Source organism: Muscardinus avellanarius (genome assembly GCF_963383645.1).
Source record: "Muscardinus avellanarius genome assembly, chromosome: 13".
NCBI lineage: Eukaryota > Metazoa > Chordata > Mammalia > Rodentia > Gliridae > Muscardinus > Muscardinus avellanarius.
In genome coordinates this window covers 36983778-37006725 of record NC_137799.1, presented here as the reverse complement: position 1 = coordinate 37006725, position 22948 = coordinate 36983778, and the positions used below count along the sequence as shown (strand labels likewise).

The 22948-nt window shown below is 36.8% G+C and overlaps 1 protein-coding gene across 1 annotated transcript in view; it reads left to right on the top strand.

Annotated features, from left to right (window-relative positions):
• NCBP1 (nuclear cap binding protein subunit 1) overlaps window positions 1-22948 on the top strand; it is a gene marked incomplete at both ends in the record, with an annotated part of 46542 nt that overhangs the window by 5092 nt on the left and 18502 nt on the right. Inside the window, 11 exons of the mRNA XM_080708925.1 lie at window positions 2390-2478; window positions 3151-3251; window positions 6421-6577; window positions 9250-9357; window positions 9706-9827; window positions 11526-11595; window positions 12949-13164; window positions 16334-16431; window positions 16974-17037; window positions 18419-18529; window positions 21199-21263. Of these exons, the coding sequence (XP_080565051.1) occupies window positions 2390-2478; window positions 3151-3251; window positions 6421-6577; window positions 9250-9357; window positions 9706-9827; window positions 11526-11595; window positions 12949-13164; window positions 16334-16431; window positions 16974-17037; window positions 18419-18529; window positions 21199-21263 (1201 nt within the window). The remainder of the gene's footprint in view (window positions 1-2389; window positions 2479-3150; window positions 3252-6420; window positions 6578-9249; window positions 9358-9705; window positions 9828-11525; window positions 11596-12948; window positions 13165-16333; window positions 16432-16973; window positions 17038-18418; window positions 18530-21198; window positions 21264-22948) is intronic.

The window sequence follows — 22948 nt, the reverse complement described above, 5'->3', positions numbered from 1 at the left end:
GGCGTGAGGCCGGTGTATCTCCTCTGTGGCTCTGAGCTCTGTTCTCAGTCTGCTTTCTCTCTGGAGCCTGGTGATTTTTTTGTTTCTCTGGTGATGGTGTTTTCTGGCTGTGAAAGGTGCTGATTTTGTGGTAATGGAGATTGGTTGTTAGCGGGGCTCTTAAGCCCCGCTTTTCTCGGTCGCCATCTTCCCGGAAGTCTCACCATGCTATTTTTTTTTTTTTTTATGAGACTTGTTTATCTTCAGATTTTGGTATTTGGGGAGAGGGGTGATAATTGTTCTAGGAAATCTATATGGCAGTAGACAATAAAATTGAAGTCTATATGGCAGTAGACAATAAAAAGGTGTTTCCAGTATGGAGACACACACACACAAGTATAGTATATCGTAAGATCACAAGTACTATGAAGAAAATAAAGTCAAGTAAAGGGCACAGAGACTGCTGTGAGGGAGAAGTTGGTCAAGGAAGGCCTTACTGAGGATGGGATCAAGGACCTTCAGGACATATTGCAACAAGCCATATGACTACATATGGAAAAACAGTGGTACAGACAAAAGGAATACCAGTGCAAGGAAGGACCTTATAGTTAGTGTTCCAGTCATGTTCACCAAACAGCAGAAAGGCCAGTGTTGCTGGAACAGAATGAGTGGGGCAGAAGTTGTGGGCAATAGCAGAGTTAGACCATATAGGACGATTTAAAATGTTTTTATATTCAAGATTCATGGAGACAGGATTAGGAGACTAGCTTATATAGTAGCCAATTTTAAACAAGGAAAGGGAAATCCTAAACAGAAAGTAGTATGTGTGGCCAATGCAAAATCTAATTCATTGCTTAGACCCTTAAAAACATCTCTAAATTTTTTTAGTTATTGTAGAATACACTATAGGTGTTAAAGACGTTCTTTTGTTCTGTTAAGAGATTTAAATTGTTCAGAATCTTAGCCAAAAGCTCTATCGCCCCATTTAAGCTACTTAGAGTTAGGTCAATTTAGGTTGTGACTTATTTTTTGACTAGAGGAAAAAAATAAGTAGAAGTGAAGGAGTTTGTTGTATTGAGGGAGAATATACTTTGTGTCAGAAGTGGTGGTTACCTCTGCTTTAATCTTCAGGGTCAGGATACATTACTTTTCTCTTTTACCTTGTTGGGTTTTTTTCTATTTACATTTTTCTTTTATAGGGGTGGATTTTGTTTTCTACTCTGTGGATCCAAAGTTTCTCTTTCTTCATTGTACATCTAATTCTGTTTTTTTTTTTTTTTAATCTTTTCTTTTTAGTGGTACTGGGGATGGAACCCAGAGGCCTTCTACCTCCGGGCTACACTCTCAGACCTATTTTATATTTTATTTGGAAACAGGGTCTCTTAAGCCAGCTGAGACTGGCTTCGAACCTGCGTGATCCTCCTGTTTCAGCCTCCTAAACTAGGGGATTACAAGCATGGCCTAATAAGAGTAGAAGTAATACAATATATCCATATAAAATTAGGATGGGCCTGGAGATTGAAGAGACTTTTCTTGTCCCAAACAGAATTACCAGCTGCTGAAAGACACCATACATTTTAAGTCAGATATTCCAGAAGCAAGTAAGTTCAGTTCTATAAAAAAATTTGAAGTTATATGTAACTTGTTATTATGTAATTCTAATTACATAATAGCGAATGAACTGTAGTTTCATTAAGATGGATTATCAGCACACAGACTATTGCTTTCTTGCCCACATACTATCCTAATATCATTGCTGAAAATTGAAAATTAAATTATAGATTAGCTGATATTGTGTACCAACATCATGTTCATACTTAATACTACTGTTTTAATTTTTAAAACCATGAAAGAATTTAAGGTGGGTGTGTTAAGATTTTAAGCCAGTGGTAAGAAATCATCAACAGCAATGGAATGTCTGAACAAGAGTCCACCCGGAGCTTGAGGTGATTCATTCACTTCAGTTCTCCTTCATTCGCTTTAGTGATCAAAAGCACAGCTCATTGGTAATGATTTTAGAATGGGAGGATTTTTTGTATATTAAGATTCTTTGATACTTTAAAAAAATGAGTCAGGTTAGCTTGCATGTTGTTGGTGCCATTCTAACATGTACACAGAAATAGACAGGGCTCCTGCATTGCATAAGCCCAGCCGCACTTGTCACACAAATTTTTACATAAATAATGCCTCCAGAAGTAATTGTGGTAGCACTGGAAATAGAGGCTTGCTTACTGTAGCCTAGTCAGAAATGAAGGATCATTTAAGAGCTTCTCTGTGTCAGAACAAAAGTAGAGCCTCATAGAAAAGAAATTAATGCTTAAAAGTCTGAGGTAGAATTTGTTATCGCAGATTCATCATGTATGAATGTTAAAATCATGTAATGCTAATTTTTTTTATGTTGCTTAAATAGGTGGACAGCCTCACAAAAGGAGAAAGACTTCTGATGCAAATGAGACTGAGGATCGTTTGGAATCTTTAATATGCAAAGTAGGAGAAAAGGTATGCACCAGGATAGGCACAGACTGCAATGAGTTTAGGGTTGGATTGACAGTGCTTTGATTAATATCTGCAGCTGAAAACTAGGTATTCGTAGTTTTAGGTAAAGCTTGTATTGCCATGCATCCATACTCCAGATTGCATGTTGAAACCGTTGAGATGCAGATAATTGAGATTTTAGTGATTAGTAGTTTTTGTATATGAGTGTTAGAAGGGAACGGAATGGACCTCTTAGTGTATAAACCTAAACCAGACCTAGATAGCAGGTAATTTACCCAGAGTCAAACACTAATATAGTTAAAAAAACAGAATAGAATGATATCCTCCTATTTCTAATGCCCTATTTTTTATTCTTTATTTTGAAACAGGGTCTCACTAAGTTGCAGAGGGCCTAAGTAGCTGAGGCTGTCTGCGAACCGCCATCCTCTGGCCACAGCCTCTAAAATGCTGGGATTACGCTTGCGCCACCACACCCGGCTTAAGCTGCTTCAGGGTTTTATTCGGTCTCTTTCGTGGGTTTCTGAAGAACAGTAGCCATCTGGATTGATTTGTACCAACTTTGTCATAGTGTCTTATGCATATAAGACCCTAAACTTTTTATAGTCATTTACACAATTTTATTTTAATCCACCAATTGTGAGTACTTGACGTATCTTAATGTGGTTTCCTCTACAGAGTGCCTGCTCTTTGGAGAGCAACTTAGAAAGCTTAGCTGGTGTTTTGGAAGCTGATCTTCCTAACTACAAGAGCAAGATCTTAAGGCTTCTTTGTACAGTGTATGTATGCAAAAGATTTATGAATCCAGGTGATAATGTATTATCTACTTTTAAATGCTTTGGGAAATGTTAAAAAGATGTGTATATGTCTGTATCATTGGCCTTCTGTCAGGAAATTTGGACAAGTGAAGTGACCTTTGGTCCTGTGGTGAATTCTTTTTATTAAGGGATAAAACTAAGAGTGAGCATTTTTCTTGTGTTTTGTTTTTTAGAACTTTAGAATTATTTGAATTGACTTTGTGAATGAGAAAGTAGATACTCATTCAGAGACTTTTTTTGAGCATGTACATTAAATGTATAAAATACATTTTTAGGTGATATATATATATATATATATATATATATATATTTTTTTTTTTTTTTTAACAGTACTGGGATGGAACCCAGGGGCATTCTACCTCCGAGCTATACCCCCAGCCCTACTCTTTTAGTCTTTTTAAATTTATTTTTATTTATTTATTTATTTATTTTTATTTTTTTGATGGTACTGGGGGTGGAACCCAGAGGCTATCTCCAGGTTACACTCCCAGACCTATTTTATTTTATATTTTATTTGGAAATAGGGTCTCACTAAGTTGCTGAGAGCTTCACTCAGTAACTGAGACTGGCTTCTAACCTGTGTGATCCCCCTATCTCAGCCTCCCAAGTGTGGGGATTACAAGCGTGCACCACCATGCCCGGCTTAGTCTTTTTTTATTTTTGAAGCAGAGTCTCACTGAGTTGTGAAGGGCCTTGCTAAGTAGCTGAGGATGTTCGTGAACCACGATCCTCCAGTCTCCGCCTCCAAATAATGGGATTACATGTATGTGCCACCAGGCCTGGCGAGGTTATATTTGTTTTTTAACCAGTGGTACCAAACAAATTTGATGACTTGTAATTCAAATAATAGCCCTTCACAGAAGACTGAAGATGCTTTTGAAGCTATTAATAGACATAATTCTTTTCTGATATTATAATTTCATTTACTTTAAAATAAATTTTAAATACAGCCAGGCATGGTGGTGCATGCTATAAATCCAAGTACTTGGGAGGGTAAGACAAAAGAATCACAGGTTGGAGAATAGCCTCAGCAAGTAGTGAAATTCTCATCAACCTAGTGAGACCCTGTTTAAAAGTAAAAAAATAAAATAGGGCTCAGGATATAGCTCAGAGGTGTAATGCCCCTAGGTTCAATCTCCAGGCCACCAAAAAAATATAAAAATCTTGTAACTTACTTTTGAAATTTAAAATTATACATACAAAGTAAAACCAGCAACCAGCAGTGGGTTTCATTTATTTTTTTGTTTTGAAACAGGGTCTTGCTAGGTTGCTATGGGTTTCACTAAATTGCTGAGGCTGTCCTCAAATCTGCAATCCTCCTATCTCAACCTTCCAAGTACTGGGATTACAGGTACGAGCTACCATGCCAACAAGTTTTCCACTTTTTTTTTTTTTTTTTGGGTGGTACTGAGGATGGAATCCAGGGTCCTTCTACCTCTGGGCTACATTCCCAGACCTATTTTGTATTTTATTTGGAAACAGGGTCTCTTAAGCCAGTGAGATCCTCCTCTCTCCACCTCCCAAGCGCGGGGATTACAAGTGTGTGCTGCCATGCCCAACAGTTTTCAACTTTTAAAAAGAATCCTAGTTAATATTCAGAAGGACATATTCTTATACTAAGAACCTACAAGTAAAATCATTTTGCTATAGTTACGCCTAGAATACCTTCTGTTTTAAAGGCATTTATTAGAGAATCAAGTTATTATTTATACTTAAACTGTCAGAAGCCATATTTGTTTAAAGCTGGGCTGGTTTTGCTTGGCAGTGGTGGTGGTTTGTGTTTGTTGTTTTTCTTTTTTTTTTCTTTTTTGCTTATGGAAAGCTTCAGGGAACATGGTATACTGTCAAAACAAGTATTTTTTTTTTTTTAAAGACCTCAGGTGTCTCTAATACTCTGACAAGTATCATAGGAAAACATAAAAAGTATAAGAGAAGCCAGGTGTGTTGGCATACTCGTATAATCCCAGTGCTTGGGGGGCTGAGACAGGACAATCATAAATTGGAGGACAGCCTGAGCAATATATTGAGATTCAGCAACCTAGTGAGATCCTGCTTCAAAACTTTAAAAAAAAAAAAAAAAAAAAAAAGAGGTCTGGGTTCAATTCCCCACCAAAAAAGTGTGAGAGAATCCCTTCCTTGCTGAATTATCTTGAGGTTTTTTTTTGTTTGTTTTTTGTTTTGTGGTACTGGGGGTGGAACCCAGGGGCTTTTCTACTTCCGGGCTATACTCCCAGACCTGTTTTATACTTTATTTGGAAACAGGGTCTCATTAAGTTGCTGAGAGCCTCACTGAGTTGCTGAGGCTGGCTTTGAACCTATGTGGTCCTCCTATCTCAGCCTCCCAAGCACTGGGATTACAAGCGTGCACCACCATGCCCGGCAATCTTGAGTTTTTAACTTGCTTTTTTGAGCAAATTTCATTTGTATGGTACTCGGGATTGAACCCAGGGCCATTCTACTTCTCAGCCACATCCCCAACCCGATTCTGTTTTTTATTTTGGAACAGAATCTCGCCAAGTTGTGGAAGGCCTCGCCAAGTTGTTGAGGCGTGTTTCAAACCTGTGATCCTACTGTCTCAGCCTCCCAGGTACTGGGATTACAAGCATGAGCCACCAAGTCTGGCTTGAGCTGATTTCTAAAGGCTGACTAAATTAGGGAGCAACATTTGCTTTTCTTAAGTTTATTATTATAATCTTTTTCTCTGTGTTTCAAATGAATTAAAGTAATTTTCTGTTAAAGAAATGCTTCACCCAGCATTTCATGATATTTTACCATGGAAACCATTTGATAAAGAATTGCTATTCAACTTCACTAGACACGTTTGGGGGGAAAATGGTTTAGCATTATATTTCTTCAATGTGATAACTTCAAAATTAGACTTGTTTTCCTTTGCTCATGTTAGACAAGTGCTTTACCACTGAGCTATATCCCCAACATACTTTACTTTCTTAACTCTTGGGTTAAGTAACTAAAACTAGAGTAAAAAATGATAAGCCTTTTTTGAAGTTATTTTCAAAACATGGTTAAAAATAATTGTGTCCAAATTTAGTAGAATGATAAAAGGTTTATATTCAGCAACGTAATATATTGCCATTGTTTTGGGGTTTTCTTGTATGGGTTCCCAAATCAGTGCACGTCTGCTACCCGAGAAGTTGACAATTTATACAACATTAGTTGGACTGCTGAATGCCAGGAATTACAACTTTGGTGGAGAATTTGTGGAAGCCATGATTCGTCAACTTAAAGAATCATTGAAAGGAAACAATTATAATGAAGCTGTGTATTTGGTAAGTTACTACTTTTTTATATTATGACTTAGTGTTGGAATGGAGGAAAGAGGTAAACTACAAACCAGATTATTTATACTTTCTCTTGAAACAAGTCCCCTACTCAACCCCAACAGCTGTTCTTTTGAAAACAATTTTCATTTAAAGTACTACCGACCTCATTATCTAACTGACTTGTTTTTACTCTGAATCCTAATTGACCTCCTCGCAACCTGTGTTTTATTACTTTACTTTCTTACATCATTGGATTCTGCAGCACCAGTTTTTTCAGGACCCCCTGCTGCCCCCTGCCTTCTATTCTTCAGTCTCCTTTTACTGGGCCATCCTCCTTTGTCCCTTACATTTCTGTGTTTCTTAGGATTCCATGTCTACTTCACTTTTAAACATTGTCTCCTGAGTCATTCTTGTTCTCTTGTCATGGTTTTATAAACCAAAGTTATTTTGGTGATGTCCTCAAACCTGCAACTGTATCTCTTTACCCTTTGTTTTGAGCCTCAGACTTGAGTCCCAGATTCTAAGTGCATAGCTGTAAGATACTTTACCTAAAAGTTCGTAAATTAGTATATTATTTATTCCTCTTTTCCTTTCTTGCTCTTCCCACTCATTCACAGCGGTCGCTATCTATTAGGCAGCTCATCTAGAAACCTGAGCATTAATTTTGTCTTCCCTTTGCCTCCTTATACTGTATAGAAGTCTCCAAGCCCTGTCAGTTCTACTTATTTCCCTGAAATCTGTCTCTTCTTTTTCTCCAGAACTTTGTAGCATAATTCATGCCTTTCTTCTTATGTTCTTAACAGCCTATTACTTTATCTTCTGTAGTAGCACCAGAGTGGTCTTTTCATAACTAGGCCCATTTTGGTTACAGGCTTAAAACCTCATTTCCTTCCTGTTGTCTAAAGTGGGTGGTCTTAAAATGCACAAAATGCAAAATGATTCATTGAGGTACAGGAAGCAAGTATTAGAATTCTTATTTCTTAAATGGAGATGAAGGTAAGCCTTACTAATAGTTAATACATAGGTTGGCAGTGACCCATTATATTTCATAAATAAATATACATATGTTGGAGATGTGTGATCAGATTCTTTTTTCCTGAGTATACAATCAGAAAGCTTTGTGCCCCCATTAGGCAGTAAGATTACTGTTCAGACTCTTTAGCCTGGCCCTTCATGGTCGCCCGAGCCTTCTCTATCCCTGCCTGCCTTGTACTCCAGCTATGTCAGAGTGACCTGCAGCTACCTGGACACCTTGTTTTTAAACTGCTGTCTAGAGTGTGCCCCTTGCTCACCGTTTGAGGAGTACTTTGCTGGCAGTTTACAGCCTAGCCCAGCTGTTAACTCCTGTGATGCTTTATTTATTTTTGAAACAGGGTCTCGCTGAGTTACAAAGGGCCTCACCAAAATAGCTGTGGCTGGCCGCAAACCTCTATCCTCCTTCGCAGCCTCCCAAATGCTGGGATTACAAGTGTGCGCCACCACTCCTGGCTTATTCTTTATTTTGAAACAGGGTGTCACTGAGTTGTAGAGGGCCTCCTGTCTCAGCTTCCCAAATGCTGAGATTACAAGCATGTGCCACCATTCCTGGCTCTCTATAAGGCCTTTGATGGTGCTTAGCAGTGGTGCACTAAGGAGACCCCATGGATATCTTCATAATTTCCATTTTTGTAGTTAATAGCCAAATAGGAAGGGAGATTTTAGATTGAAGTAGCAAGAATATTTTACAATTTGGGTTCTGTGTGGTTATGGGAGGGGACATTCTAGAGATTAAAACACAGAGTCGGCCGGGCATGGTGGTGCACGCTTGTAGTCCCTGCGTTTGGGAGGCGGAGACAGGAGTATCACGCAGGTTTGAAGCCAGCCTTGCTGGCTTAAGAGGCCCTGTTTCCAAATAAAAATATAAAATAGGTCTGGGAGTGTAGCCTGGAGAAGGGTTCCATCCCCAGTACTACCAAAAAAAAAAAAAAACCAACACAGAGTCATTCTACCTCTGAGCTACACCTCCAGCCTTATTTTTATTTTTTATTTTTTGCTCTGAAACAGGGTCTCACTAAATTGCGGGAGCTGGTTTTAAACCTGTGATTCTCCTGTTCCAGTCTCCCAAGTATTGTAATTGCAGATGTGCTCAGTTTGGGAACTTACTGTAGCATAGTTTGTAAACCTATGGATTCAGATTCCTGTCTATCATAGGGTCTCTGTCACAACTCCTCAGCTCTGTGATTATAACAGAAAAGCAACTTTGGTCAATAACTAAATAGGCATGGCTGTATTCCAATAAGTTTACAAGCACTAAAATTTAAATTTTATTACATGTATCAAAATATTCTTATGACTTGTTTTAAGCATCAAGGATCTAAAATCTACTTTTTATTCACAACCTGCAAAAATAGGGCACATGTGTATAATCCCAGCACTTGGGAAGCAGAGACAGGAGGATCACAGGTTTGCAGTCAGTCTCAGCAACTTAGTGAGGTCTTCTGCAAATTAATGAGATCCTGTTTACAAATAAATATGTAAAATAGGGCTGGGAAGTGTAACACAGAGGTAGAATGCCCCTGGGGTCAATTCCCAGTAACACACACACACACACACACACACACACACACACACACAGTTTGCTTATTTTGTAATTATTATTAAGGATATTTGGATTTAATAGAAATTATTTGCCTCAACAGGTCCGGTTTTTATCTGACCTTGTGAATTGTCATGTGATTGCTGCCCCATCAATGGTTGCTATGTTTGAAAATTTTGTAAGTGTAACTCAGGAAGAAGATGTGCCTCAGGTAAGAGAGGCCCTTTCACTGAATCTAGTTACTGTAATACTGTACCAGGAATTTTTCACTTAGTAACCCTTCAAAAATATGCAAAAAAGATTATTACATTCTAAATGCTTAATATCTAAAAGGCAAATCAGCTGGTATATTGAGGTTTTCTTGACATCTATCTGTAAACTCAAATGATTCCATCGAGTAATATTAGAACTAATATCTAGAAATGCTCTGAGTGAGCCATATGTCTTTAAAATTTATTAAAGAGCTTCCATAGGATTTCTCTTAAGAATGAGTAAAATACAAGTGAAAATTAACTAGCACACGTTTTATATTAAACTTACCTTTTTAAAAATTTTTTAGGTGCGACGGGATTGGTATGTGTATGCATTTCTGTCATCTTTGCCCTGGGTTGGAAAGGAGTTGTACGAAAAGAAAGATGCAGAGATGGACCGTATCTTTGCCAACACTGAAAGCTATCTTAAGTAAGGGCACAGCTTACAGTATTCTCTGTTACTTAGGTAAAGGATATCTTACTGATTCTGTATCTATTGATACCATTTGAGTTTCATTTCTTAAAGAAGCTGTAGTTCCTGAAGGCATTCTCTAGGTAATCTCATTTTCCTACTGTTGTTACTCAGTTCTCAGAATAAGCAAATATGTTTACTTACTTTGCCAGTACAAAGAAGTTGGTAGCATAGCCTCTTTTAAGTTGCTTTAACACACTTTTATAAAATATATAAAACACCCTGGTATATAATGGTCCCTAGTATTCATGTGCATAAGAATTACCTGTGAAACCAGGTATGATGGCACATGCCTTTAATCCCAGTATTTGGGACGCTGAGATTACAGGTTTGTGGTCAGTCTTAGCAATTTAGCAAGACTCTATTTCACAGAAAAATATAAGGGTTGATGATTTAGCTCAGAGGTAAGATGCACCTGGGTTCATCTCCTGGTACCAAAAAAAATTACTTAAAATTAAATATAGTACTTAAAATGTTCAAATCCCCCAGACCTAGTAAATTGCATTGTTTAGGAGCCAGGTTTGGGCATCCATATTACTAATGTATTTGCAGATGGAGAACCATTCCCCTAGCACATGCGTTTATTTTATATAATCTTAAAGCAGTGGTACTCTAACCTTCCACCAGCTTGCACTTCTTAAGCAATATGACATGTTTTAAATAGTCTCCTATCTTTTCCTCACCTAAGCCATTTGAGTTGTTAGCTATAATACTAATATTAGGCTTTGTTAGTAAATTTCTTTATTACCCAGTGCCATGATGATAGTTATATGTCCTTTACATTTTTGCAGATTAGTTTTGTTGTGCCATTTTCTGCCTATTAATAGATACTTGTATGGATATTATGTTAATATTTGCTTTGTTGGTCACCCTTGAGGTTAAAAGAAGTTTAAAGAATGTTTAAGTGTATATGCATATATCTCCTTTTTTATAGAAATGTATATACTGGACTACCAGTCTATATACTTAATTTACATTTGCTTTTTAAAATATAACTTGGATTTGTTGTATAAAAGATAAAGCTCTATTTCATTCTTTTGAACAGCAGCATGATATTCCACTGTTTTAATGTAACATGATTTCTTTTAACTAGCATTTAGATTCTTTTATATAGGCTTTTGTGTATGTGTACAAATATATTTATGGGGGTGTTAATTTTTAGAAATGACATTGTTGGGTTAAAGGCTCAATTTTTGTAGATTTAGTCAGATTGCCTTCCAAGAGTCTTTAGAGAATATACCATTTAACTCCTCCACCAATAATGTTTGGGATTATAGATTTACCTATATTTAGATGATTCATATTACATATGAAAAAGTTGATGTCTATAGCTATAATAGATTAAAATATTATTTCATTGCTATAATTTTCTTTTATTAATTATAAAAACCACTGAATCTTTTCATGGTGGTTTTTTTTTGTTTTTTTTTTTTTGCGAGTCTGGGGATGGAACTTAGGGGCATTTGACCTCCGTGCTATACCCCCTGTCCTATTTTATTTTTTATTTTGAAACAGGGCCTCACTAAGTAGCTGAGGTTGTCCACGAATCACAATCCTCCGGTCTCAGCCTCCAAATGCTGGGATTGCAAGTGTGCGCCACCATACCCAGCTCGTGTTTTTAAAAGCCTAAATGTTGATTTTCTTTTTTATCTTTAGAAGGCGCCAAAAGACTCATGTGCCCATGTTACAAGTATGGACTGCTGACAAACCACATCCACAAGAAGAGGTAAGTTGATTTCAGTCCCTTGTGATTCAGACACAGCCCTGAGTAGATTCCTCTCTATAATATATTCAGATCATCCCATTTGTGTGCCTTAGCTAGGAAGTGAGTTCACATTAGGAAGTGAACTCCTCACAGCTTGAGGCATACAAAGAGTAAGAAATGTTGGAATAGAACTGGGCATGGTGGCACATGCTTGTAATCCCAGTACTTGGGAGGCTGAGACAGGAGGATTGCAGTTTCTCAGATACTTAGTGACGCCCTCCACAACTTAGTAAGACCTTGTTTCAAAATAAAGAATAAAATATAGGGCTGGGGGTGTAGCTCAGAGTTAGAATGCCCATGGGTTCCATTCCCATTACCACAATAAAATAAAGTAAATGTTAGAATATCAATCAGGCATAGTGGTGCACGTTTGTAATCCCAGCATTCAGGAGGATCGTGGTTTGCGGACAGCCTTAGCTTCTTAGTGAGGTTCTCCACAACTCAGTGAGACCCTGTTTCAAAATAAAAAGAATAGGAGCCAGATGTGGTGGTGCACACTTGTAATCCCAGCATTTGGGAGGCTGAGATAGGAGGATTGCGGTTCGCGGACAGCCTCAGCTACTTAGTGAGGACCTTTGAAAGTCAGTGAGACCTTGTTTCAAAAATAAAGAATAGCCGGGCGTGGTGGTGCACGCTTGTAATCCCCGCGCTTGGGAGGCAGAGACAGGAGGATCGCGCAGGTTCGAAGCCAGCCGCGGGCGCTGGCTTAGGAGACCCTGTTTCCAAATAAAAATGTAAAAATAGGTCTGGGAGTGTAGCCCGGAGGTAGAAGGGCTTCCAGGAACCCCAGTACCACCAAAAATAAATAAATAAGTAAATAAATAAATTAATTAAAAAAATAAAGAATAAAAAATAGGACTGAGGGTGAGGCTCAGAGGTGGAATGCCCCTGGGTTCCATCCTCAGTACTGCAAAAAATAAAAATAAAGATAATTTAAAAATAGGGCTGGAACTATACAGAGGCAGCCCCTGTGTTCCATCCCCAGTAACACACACACACACACACACACACACACACACACACACACAGAATATAATTAAACATTGCCTTGTTTTATGAGATTATCACAGAATTGACATTTTTAATATAAATGCCCAATTTGAAAACTATCAAAGTTTTATAACAACTTCAAATGGGTTTTACAAAACAGGTACTTAAAATAAAACTAAGTACCATTCTTTTTGTACCATATGTAATTGCAAATTATAAAACATTAGCTTACTTTTTGTCCTGTATTTTAGAGGGTACTTATTTCTGGTCTTGTCTCATCAAAATGTTATTTACAGGAATTATTAAAAATTAATCTCTCTTTAGTATTTAGATTGCCTATGGGCCCAGATTCAGAAACTGAAAATGGATCGCTGGCAAGAACGACACATCCTAAGACCTTATCTTGCCTTTGATAGCATCCTCTGTGAAGCACTACAGCACAATCTGCCTCCTTTTACGCCGCCTCCTCACACTGAAGATTCAGTGTACCCAATGCCTAGGGTCATCTTCAGGATGTTTGATTACACGGATGATCCTGAGGTATGTGTAACTACAAGTTTCTAGAAAGGGCCTGTGTTGCATTGCACTTGTAGTTTAATCTTCTTTGACTTATGCAGAGGATACCTTGTAATTTTCAGTTACTTTTTATCTATAAAGGTCAATGGCAATGCAAGTAACTTTTTAATTCAGTAAATAATATCACCTCATTATACAAGAAGTTATATTAGCATATGTAAAGCAAAGCATAGTGCACAGGTCAGTGTGTGTGTGAGGGGGGGGGTGTTTGCTGGGGGTGGAACCCAGAGGCTTTTTACCTTCGGGCTACACTCCCAGACCTATTTTCTATTTTATTTGGAAACAGGGTCTCACTAAGTTGCTGAGAGCCTCACTAAGTAACTGAGGCTGGCTTTGAACCTGCGCGATCCTCCTCTCTCAGCCTCCCAAGCGCTGTGATTACAAGTGTGCACCAACACGCCCGACTAGAAGGATAAGTTTTAAAGCCAGTGGGTTGCATTTTTTTTAATTGATGCATTTTAATTGTACTTGATAGTAAGATCCAGAATGATACATTTATACATGCATTAGAGAGTGTTTTAATCCTAGTTTAGGCAAATATTAGCTGTCATCTTGAGTGAGTTGTTTACCTCTCTGTGTCTCGGTTTCCCCAAAGAAATAATAATGTGTGTATCTCATACTGTTAGAAGTGCTAAGTTATTAATACATGTAAATACATAGAACAGTGAAACATGGTGAGTACTCAGTAGTTGTAGTTATTGCCCTTATTAATAAGGTCTTTTCAAGAAAATACCTACTTATAGAGATGATCTCTATCTTTAGACAACTCATCCTAAGTTATATTGTATAACTTTAAAAACAAATTCTGAGCTGGGCGTTGGTGATGCACGCTTGTAATCCCAGCATTTGGGAGGCTGAGACAGGAGGACCACTGCTCAAAGACAGCTTGAGTTAGTTAGGCCCTTTGCAACTCAGTGAGACCCGGTTTCAAAATAAAGAATAAAAAATAAGGCTGGAGGTGTAGCTCAGAGGTAGAGTGCCCCAGGGTTCCATCCCCAGTACCGAAAAAAAAATTTTTTTAATTCTAAAGTATGTTTTTAATTTGATGAAAACCCAAAGATTAGTACAAGCTGACTTTATCATTTTTATCATATTTCTTACTAAGTTAATTTGTTAGCAACTGTTACACTTTAGCAGTTACAAAAATGTAGTTTTGATGTTAATATCTGGTATAAAGTTTATATTTTACTATGCATTTGTTACCATGTATTTTTACATGTGTATCACTATTATACAGCCAGGCAAGCAAGAACAGTGATTACTAGAGTGGTTCTGAAGAGAAACTGGCTTAATAAATCCCTATAAGCATAGAACAGTTTCTCAGCCTCAGCACAGTTGACTTTTGGGGGTATTTGTTGTTGAAGGGGAGCTGTCCTGTGTAGGACATCTTATACTATAAGATGCTCAGCAGTATCCCTGGCCTCTGCCTTCTAGATGCTAATTGTCAGATAATTAGGGTAAATACAAAAGTATCCATTAGCTGCCTGCTCTTCAGGATTCCACATGTAATAAAGCACTTTTAGTCTAATCATGTAATGGTCTAATTACTTCTATCTAACTAAATAGTTTACATTTATTACTGTCAAAGTCTTTGGAATTAGGTATTTACTTTTGCAAAGGAAATATGACCTTAAAATTTGTTTCTCTTATGCTATTTAATAAGTATTGCCTCTGTAATGTGCTTATCCATTCTCTGCAAGAATATAAATATACAAAATATTTTTATCCTAAAAGTGAAGATTATTTCATTGTTTGCTTTTAGCCATAGCCTTTAAAATATTCATTAAATTTTTTGTTAAAATTTTTACTTAGCCGGGCGTGGTGGTGCACACTTGTAATCCCTGCGCTTGGGAAGCAGAGACAGGAGGATTGCGCAGGTTCAAAGCCAGCCTTGCTGACTTAAGAGACCCTGTTTCCAAATTTAAAAAATATAAAATAGGTCTAGGAATGTAGCCCGGAGGTAGAAGGGTTCCATCCCCAGTACCAAAAAAAAATTTTTTTTTACTTAAATTTTTAAAAATTTTATTAAAATATTTATTAAAAATGATAAAGGTTTAAGTAAAATTACCATTAAGAATTTACTGTAAACTAGATATAGTGCTGCACACCTCTAATCTCAATGTTCGGAGGCTGAGACAGGAAGATTACAGGTTCTGGACCAACTTCAACAATTTAGTGTGATTCTCAGGAACGTAGTGGGACCTTGTTTCAAAAAAAAAGTCTGTGGGTATAGCTTGGAGGTAGAGTTCCCCTGGGTTCAATTCCCAGTGTTAAAAAAAAAAAAGTTGTATATTACCTGAACCTATTTTCTGTGTACCTAAAAAAAATTTAAACATTGTCATTTAGAGTGGCCCTCGCACTACGCAGAGGGCCAGGATGGAATTGAGCACGGGCGCCTAGACCTGGGCTGGCTGCCTTCTAAACCCAGGTTGCGCAAGCCGGTCGTGGTGCCGCAAGCTTGTAATCCAGCATTTGGGAGGCTGACACAGAAGGCCTCAGCTACTTTAGTGAGGCCCTTTGCGACTGAATGAGACCCTGTTTCAAAATAAAGAATGAAAAATAGGGCTTGGAGTATAGTTCAGAGGTAGAATGCCCCTGGAATCCATCCCTGGTACTGACAAATAAATAAATGAATAAATCCACGGTGGGTCTTAAAATACCCTGTCTTCAAAATAAAACATAAAGCCGGGCATGGTGGCGCACGCTTGTAATCCCTGCACTTGGGAAGCGGAGACAGGAGGATCGCGCAGGTTCGAAGCCAGCCACCCTGGATGTCTGCTTGGTGTTAAAATAGAATTTTCTCTTTCTCCATGTTTATTATGAAAGTAGTACACTTTCATAGTTTAAAAATATTAGACTTATAGGCTAATAATAGGTAAATGTAGTTTTATGTAGTAATTGGTATGTGAAGTGAACATTGATGTATAAGATGTAGAAGAAACACTACAGCGGACATTCTGATTTCATTGTATGTGAGCAAACTGAACTTCAACAATTCCAAACTTTTATCCATACAGTGTAGTGCCTGGAACATTACAGATTCTTAAATAGTTGTTGAATAAGTAAAAGAAATGTACTCGAAATAGGAGAAGGCTGTTTTCTAGGACTGTGGAAAATTTCGTTTTCTTTCCAGGGTCCTGTTATGCCAGGAAGTCATTCAGTGGAGAGATTTGTTATAGAAGAGAATCTTCACTGCATCATTAAATCCCACTGGAAGGAAAGGAAGACTTGGTAAGGTCCTCTTCACAGTATTTTTAAACAGGAAGGAAAACAATTTGATGATTTGGTAAGAGCAAAGTGTATTGTTAAGAGCGTACAGTATGTTCATTTATCCTCCTCTCTCACTGAAGTCAGTCTCTACAAACACTTGTTTACTTTCAAGCCTCTTCACCCTCAAGTAGTACTTTCAGGTGCTCTATAGTGATTCGCATATGTTGCTGGGTTTTGTTATGTGGATTTTTGCCATATAATATGAAGAGCTTAAATGAAAAGCTCTTTTTCATATGGCTGTTATGTAAGTTAATGAATACTAATGTTTTTGCTCTGTTTTCTAGCATTTAGACACCTAAACTTTGAAAGTTGTTTTAATAACTTTTCCTAGACCTTGGGGATTTGGGGTTTAATTTTCTTAAAGTACAAAGGAATATAGGAAGTAACCAGAATCTGAAACATTTCAGAAAATACTACCTTTCCTTATGCCTAAATACACTCTTTGAAACTGCTTGATTTCTTATGCATCTTTACTTACTAAACTTGAATTACACCTTTTATAGTGCGGCACAGCTAGTGAGCTATCCAGGGAAGAACAAGATACCCTTGAACTACCACATAGTGGAGGTATGCATTCCACATGGCACTTGTTTCTAAATTTCAGAATCTTTCTTTTGACTTTAAAATATAATATACTCTTGGCTTATTACTTTTTTTCTTGCTACTTGTCAGGCACTGAAAATTAACAGAGGAGCGAGGAAATTGCTGTCAGTTTTGGTGCTCTATTAGCCATGTTAGTAAAGAGAAAAGAGGAGGTTGAGACCCGTAGCCAAATGGAATTTTGAGTTGCCTATAAATTATTTATATAGTGTGTCTTCATTCATGGATAGTTATCGTGGATAATGTAAGTTACCTCTAGCCCTGTCAATACATTGTCCACTTATCAGATGTATAAGTGGCTTAAGTACTTTAAAATACTGTATTACTTTAGGCAGATAATGTATCTTTAGCTGTGTTTATCTGGCCTCTTCTTACCACCATATATTTGACTGGTACATTATTTCCTGTAACACAAGATAGGGATGATTTTTGTTTATTCTTAAATATCAAAAAAGCTAAGTAGGTCTGAAAATAGGGGGGAAAATGCTTTTGACCCCAAATTAATTAATGCCAGAGGATAGTAGTAACAGAACAGTACCCTTGATAATATAGTAGCTCAGAGGAGATTTTATGTCTTAATAATGTGTTTCCACTTGACACATGAGTCAGACTGTTAATTGCATTCCTTTACATTAAAATATTTGAGAGAACATAGTATGGTGTATTAATTAAGATTCAGATTTTATTCATATTGCACTTTTGTGCTTTCTTAAAGAGTACTACATCTGTCCTATCTTGACAAAACTTGAGAGAATATGCTTGTACTATGAACTTGGCTCATTGACATGTCTGTTGAAATGCAAAATATAAGTCATATTTTTAAATCTGCAAAATATAAGTCATATTTTTAAATCTGCAGAATTTAATCAGACTGAAATATGGGAGTGTGAGAAATGGTCATAAAGGGAAAGAATGCAGACCAGATTTTTAGTACTTTAGGTTGGTGGTCCATCAGCCCTATAGGAAGGGTAGAATGCAGAAGTTTCTAAACAAGAAGCATAGCAGAGCCTTAGGCTGCCACAAAGATGGGTGTCTATTTCAAGTAACAGTGTGGAATATCTTGACTATCCTCAAAGTCTATGAAGAGTTGTTTTTACATATAGGAATGAAACTCTTGATCTGTTGAGTAGCTCAGTAAAATGTATCAAATAATTCCAAAGTTGAGTTATTGTACACTTGTGAGGGAAGAATATGGATCAGATAAATATTAATCATATATGCTTTTATTTGATTGAGTTACATAGAGAAGTTTTTATTATATAATAAGAAGTAATTCTTTTATAAGTGCCATGGGATTAAAATTGAGGATTATAACATGTAGATCTTTCTAACTCATGATTCTATTTAGGTGATCTTCGCTGAGCTGTTTCAACTTCCAGCGCCCCCACACATAGATGTGATGTACACAACACTTCTCATTGAACTATGCAAACTTCAGCCTGGCTCCCTTCCCCAAGTTGTATCCTTTTCTTTGTTTTTAAATTTATTCTTTGGCCTGGCTTTAAAATATTATTAAGTAGTTGAGCTAAATTTTCTCAATTTTGTCTTTATTTTGCTCAGCTTTAGGTTGTAGGAAGATTCCAATTTGCTTTGTTTTGGTCATGTACTATATCGTTTGAATAAGCCAAATGGACTGATGAAATGCACAGTCTAACATTAACACACCTCCCTACCCCGTTATGAACTGGAACATATTTACCCTAAAAGCTCCCTCTGTTTTTCTCCCCAGTATCCTCTACTTTCATCCCCATATTATTCTGACATAAGCATTCCCTTTTTAAGATGTAGTTTTACTACAAATATGAAAAGAATGTATATACTGTCATTTGGGGATTCAGATTTCTCTAAATTTATTAGATCATTTACATTCATTATATTATTTAGATATATATTTTTCTTTTTTCTTTTTTTTTTTTTTTTTTTTTTCAGTACTGGGGATTGATCCCAGAAGCATTTTCCCTCAGAGCTACACCCTCAGCCCTATTTTATTCTTTATTTTGAAACAGGGTCTCACTAAGTTGCAGAGGTCCTCACTAAGTAGCCGAGGCTGGCCGTGAACCTCCAATCATCTTGTCTTGGCCTCCCAAGTACTAGGATTACAAGCATGTGCCACCATGCCCAGCACATTATAATATTTAAATAGCTCATTATCTTTTTTTGTTGCTGCTATTTTGGTCTGCTGCTACTTTGAATTATAGGGAGAGATATTAATCTGCTATAACTGGATTTTTTCATTTCTCTAATGCCAGTTTTGCTTTGTTTTGAGTTAATATTAAGTATGGAGAAGCTCAGAATTGTTACATCATTGGTGAAATGAGCCTTTTATCACTCTGAAATGATTCTCTTTCATTGTATAGCTTTGGCGTGTAAACATAAGTCTGTTTTGCCTATAAACGTAAGTCTTTTTTGTTAAGTAGTAATAAGGCAGTAGCTTCTTTTGGTTGAAACAATCTTTTTATTTTCTTCTAGATATTTGCATCCTTATATTTTTGTGTATTTTGTAAATAGCACATAGCCAGACATATCTAGTCTGATAATTTTGGGGTTAATCTGGACCTGTTTGTCATTTTGTCGTGCCTACTTTAAGTTTTTTTTTTGTTTTTTTTTTTGTTTTGTTTTGTTTGTTTGTTTGTTTTTGTGTGTGTGGTACTGGGGATTGAACCCTGGGGGCATTCTACCTCTGCGCTACACCACCAGCCTTTTAAATTTTTTTTTTGTTGTTTATTCACTTATTTATTTTGAAACAAGGTCTTGCTGGGTTGCTTAAGAGTTTTCTACATTGCTGAGGCTCTCCTCAAACCTGTGATCCTTTTGTCTCGGTCTACCAAGGAACGAGATTGTAGGTGTGTGCCACCACACCCAGCTAGCTTTGTTTTTCTTTGCTATCATTTCTTTGTATAATGTAAGGAATTTTGACTTTTTTTTCTCCTCTACTAGATTGCAAGTATATCACCTTTATATACAAGTATATACCTGTATATCTTTTATCATGCTTGCTATAAGTTGTAATTTACCTTTTAATCAATAAAAAGATGAGAAAACACACTAATTTCATTTTTCCTCCTGATGCACATACTAGTATTATAGCAATGCTGTATGAGTTTGATTTTATCTTAGTTTTTGGATCTTAAAGGAAAAATTATCTTATACAACAATGCTATTGTATGTGTGTGTATACACACACACACACAAACACATATCTGCCATGTTGAGGGATCTCCCTTTCATTTTGTATATCCTAAATTTTCCATCCACTATTAATATTTTCTTTAGAATTTATTTTGCAGGAGGTTCACTGCTGGTGATATCTACATTTTTTTTAAAGATTTTTATTTTGGCCGGGCGTGGTGGCGCACGCTTGTAATCCCCGCGCTTGGGAGGCGGAGACAGGAGAATCACGCAGGTTCGAAGCCAGCCACCCTGGCTTAAGAGACCCTGTTTCCAAATAAAAATATAAAAAAATAGTTCTGGGATTGTAGCCCGAAGATAGAAGGGTTTCCAGAAACCCCAGTACCACCAAAAAAAAAATTAAAAAGATTTTTATTTTGTTTTCATTCTTGAAAGATGAGAAACTTTACATGTAATAGTCCAAAACTAGAAACAATCCAAATGTCCAACACATGAATACATAAACAAATTTTTTATATCCTTGCAATGGTATATTGCTTGTAATGATTTTTAAAAAACAATAATAACAAGCTAGGCAACAACATAAATACATTGAAAAATAGCATGCTAATTGAAAGATACAAATAAGAATCCATTTATTTACATAAAATTCTAGAAAATACAGAATAATCTGATAGACCAATGGATGCTTGTAGGGGAAAGTGGGAAGGGAGAAAGGGAAATGAATTACAGCGGAGCTTGGGAAAACTTTGAGAGTGATGAAAGTATTCGTTGTCTTGATTTCGTGGATATGTATAGGTCAAACTTACTGTATGTAATTGATTTGCTAAACCTTTTTAAAAAATCAGCTACATGAAAGGATGTTCAAGAGTTTTAGTCACTGGAAATATAGGAAATGTTTATAGATTATAGAGTTTGGAGTCTGGTTTTTTGTTTTTTCTGTCACAACTTACATTGAAGGAGGAGAAAGAACCATTTTCCTTATCTTCAAGTTCTTAGCTTGCACAAGCAACTGAAATGTTATACATGCGGTTGGACACAATGAATACTACATGTGTAGACAGGTATGATTAATTGCTTATTTTTGTACTGTGTATTAGCAGCTACTACTTTTTATACCTTATAAGATAATTTTATCAAGATATTTGGATGTGGTGGTACATGTCTTTAATCTGAGTACTAGGAAAGCTGAGGAAGGAGGATGGCAGGTTCAAAGTCAGCCGCAGCAACCTAGGGAGTCCCTTTTTCCAAATAAAAAATACAGTAGGGCCAAGGGTGTAGTTTGGAGGTAGAATGCCCTTAGGTTCAATTCCCAGTACCATTTAAAAAAAAAAAAAAAAAAAAGATACTTGCCTTTTTTTTAAGAATTTCCAGATTGGAGCCAGGCATGATGGCGTACTTTTGTAATCCCAGGATTTGGGAGGCTGAGACAGGAGGATCATGGTTTGCCAACAGCCTCAACTACTTAGGCCCTTTGCAACTCAGACCCTGTTTCAAAATAAAGAATAAAAAATAAGGATATGGGTATAGCTCAGAGGTGGAATGTCCCTGGATTCCATTCCCAGTACTGGGGGGAAAAAAAGAATTTCCAAATTGGATTTTTTCATGCTTTTCCAAAATAAATTTGTATTCATTGTACTATAACATCATACTTTCTAGTCTTTGTTTCAGGATAAAATGATGCCTGTCATTGGTTTTCTTCAATTTATTGCTTAAACGTTGGATGCTGTGGTGTGGCTTAACTTTTCACTCTTTTTTTGGTGGTGGTGGTACTGGGGTTCTTGAAAACCCTTCTACCTCCAGGCTACACTCCCAGACCTATTTTTATACTTCTTTTTTTTTTTTTTTTAGGAAACAGGGTCTCTTAAGCTAGCACTGCTGGCTTCGAACCTGCGCAATCCTCCTGTCTCCGCCTCCCAAGTGCAGGGATTACAAGTGTGCACCCCCACGCCCGCCCATATAAGCTTTCAAAATGGGTTTATGCTAACCCTATGTAGGAGGGGAGTCTAATACTGATATATAAATGTATATTTTGTGTTTAGATAATATCTGCTTCATATAAGTCTTTTTAAACTTATACCTTTGAGATTCAGTTTATTTTAAAAGACCATATTGAATTTTTATAGCTATGGTAATTTTATGCTCATTGTGTTCTTTTGGAAGAGCTCTACCTGGTCACCTTTATTACCTGGTATTCTTTATTTCCTTGTCAGTTTCCCAAAGAAGATCAATATAGGAATTGATAGTTCTCCAATTTCCCCATCTTTTATGTCCATTTTTTATTTGCATCTGAATATTCTCAATAAGGGCTATCCTGTATTGACTTAACTACCTTCAGTAATTTCAGTGATTGAAATAGATTTGTGGGAGATGTGCTTCAAGAAAGTGTCTTCTGATTCCCTCACTCCAGGAAAATGCGAGTTGTGCTGGGCATCCCCATCATACCATTCATTCAGCAGATATTTGAAAACATTTATAGTTTATAACATTATATAGTATACTGAGATGTTTCCTATGGTTAGGAGAGGTGTATTCTTAGGAGAAAGGAAGATTTCTGTGATACAAATATATGAAAAGGACAAGGTGCGATGATCAACTATACTTTAACTCTGCCACTTATTGTAAATGTTTGGCTGCCATTTTCTTTTTTGCCTCCATTTCATCATCAGTTTTATGGGGCAAATAACATATTCCCTTGAAAATCGTGAGAATTACATAAACATGTAAGGTGCCCACGCAAAATTGGTGC